This window comes from Corvus brachyrhynchos, unplaced genomic scaffold (genome assembly GCF_000691975.1).
Source record: "Corvus brachyrhynchos isolate BGI_N302 unplaced genomic scaffold, ASM69197v1 scaffold122, whole genome shotgun sequence".
Classification (NCBI taxonomy): Eukaryota; Metazoa; Chordata; class Aves; order Passeriformes; family Corvidae; genus Corvus; species Corvus brachyrhynchos.
In genome coordinates, this window is record NW_008236778.1 from 470,533 (window position 1) to 471,768 (window position 1,236).

General features: G+C 62.6%; 2 protein-coding genes across 2 annotated transcripts in view; both read left to right on the forward strand.

The window, feature by feature from the left end:
• Positions 1 to 1,159, forward strand: part of KRTCAP2 (keratinocyte associated protein 2) — a 2,929-nt gene extending 1,770 nt beyond the window's left edge. The window contains exons 2-4 of the mRNA XM_017727831.1: positions 146 to 209; positions 578 to 644; positions 955 to 1,159. Of these exons, the coding sequence (XP_017583320.1) occupies positions 146 to 209; positions 578 to 644; positions 955 to 1,075 (252 nt within the window). The 3' untranslated portion in view covers positions 1,076 to 1,159. The remainder of the gene's footprint in view (positions 1 to 145; positions 210 to 577; positions 645 to 954) is intronic.
• MUC1 (mucin 1, cell surface associated) overlaps positions 1 to 1,236 on the forward strand; it is an 18,735-nt gene that overhangs the window by 13,788 nt on the left and 3,711 nt on the right. The gene's annotated exons all lie outside the window — the stretch shown is intronic.

Consider the following 1,236-nt stretch of genomic DNA (forward strand, 5'->3'; position numbering starts at 1 on the left):
GGAGGTCCGGGGGCTGGGAGCAGGGCCGTGGGATGGGAGTGGGGGGATGGGAGCAGGTCCAGAGGCCAGGAGTGGGGCTGGAGCAGAGAGGATGGGAGATGGGAGGACAGCAGGATCCCGTTCTGTCCCTTAACCCCACAACCAGGCCTTCAACAACCTGGAGAACCTCATCTTCGGGAAGGGCTTCCAGGCCAAGATATTCCCCGAGAGTAAGTGCTGAGGATGGGAGATGGGAGGACAGCAGGATCCCGTTCTGTCCCTTAACCCCACAACCAGGCCTTCAACAACCTGGAGAACCTCATCTTCGGGAAGGGCTTCCAGGCCAAGATATTCCCCGAGAGTAAGTGCTGTGGGACCTCGGGAGGGGAGCGGGAACACGTCGGTGTCCAAAGGCCTGTGGAAGGGCTGGGAGTGCTCCAGCAGTGGGACTGGATGGTCCCAGCCCTGCCCTGCAGCTGTGGCAGCTCCCCTGGAGCTTTTGCTGGGCCTGGGGGAAATGATGCTGCTGCTGCAGCCACGGCCTCCCCCATCACCGGGGGCAGCCCTGCAGCATCGTGTGTCTCCTGGTTCTCCACAGTCCTCACCTGCCTCTTGCTGGCCCTGTTCGCCTCTGGCCTCATCCACCGGGTCTGTGTGACCACCTGGTATGTCCAGAGCTGCCCTGGAGGGTGGGGAGCGATCAAGGGGACCCCGAGGGATCACGGGTGACACTGGGAGAGGGACAGCATGCTGGGCAGGGCCAGGACTGCCAGGGACCCTCAGGGGGCTGGCAGGAACGGCAGCACAGTGGGAGCCAAGGGAGGGTGTTCAGGAAGGACAGGGGAGAGTGGGATCCAAGGGGGAAGTGTTGGTGTAGGAAGGGCAGGGGAGTGGGACCCAGGGAAGGTGTTGGGATGACCCTGGCATGTTCCTGTGCCCAGCAGCTGAGCACCCTCTTTCCTTCTGCCCTCGTAGCCTCATCTTCTCCATGGTCGGTCTCTACTACATCAACAAGATCTCCTCCACTCTCTACCAGTCCACAGCACCCGTCGCTGCTCCTGCCAAGGCTGTCGGGAAGGGCAGGAAGAGAAATTGATGTCCCGATGCCCCTTCCTGGGGCAGCCCCCTCCCTGTGGCCGATCCGGGACTCCCCCCTGCCCAATAAAGCCATTTCTTTGTAGCTTCTTGTCCCCTTCGCCAACTCCTGGCCCTGTTCGTGCCCCTGCTGTGCATCAGTGTGGCTGGGGGTGGGCGGGG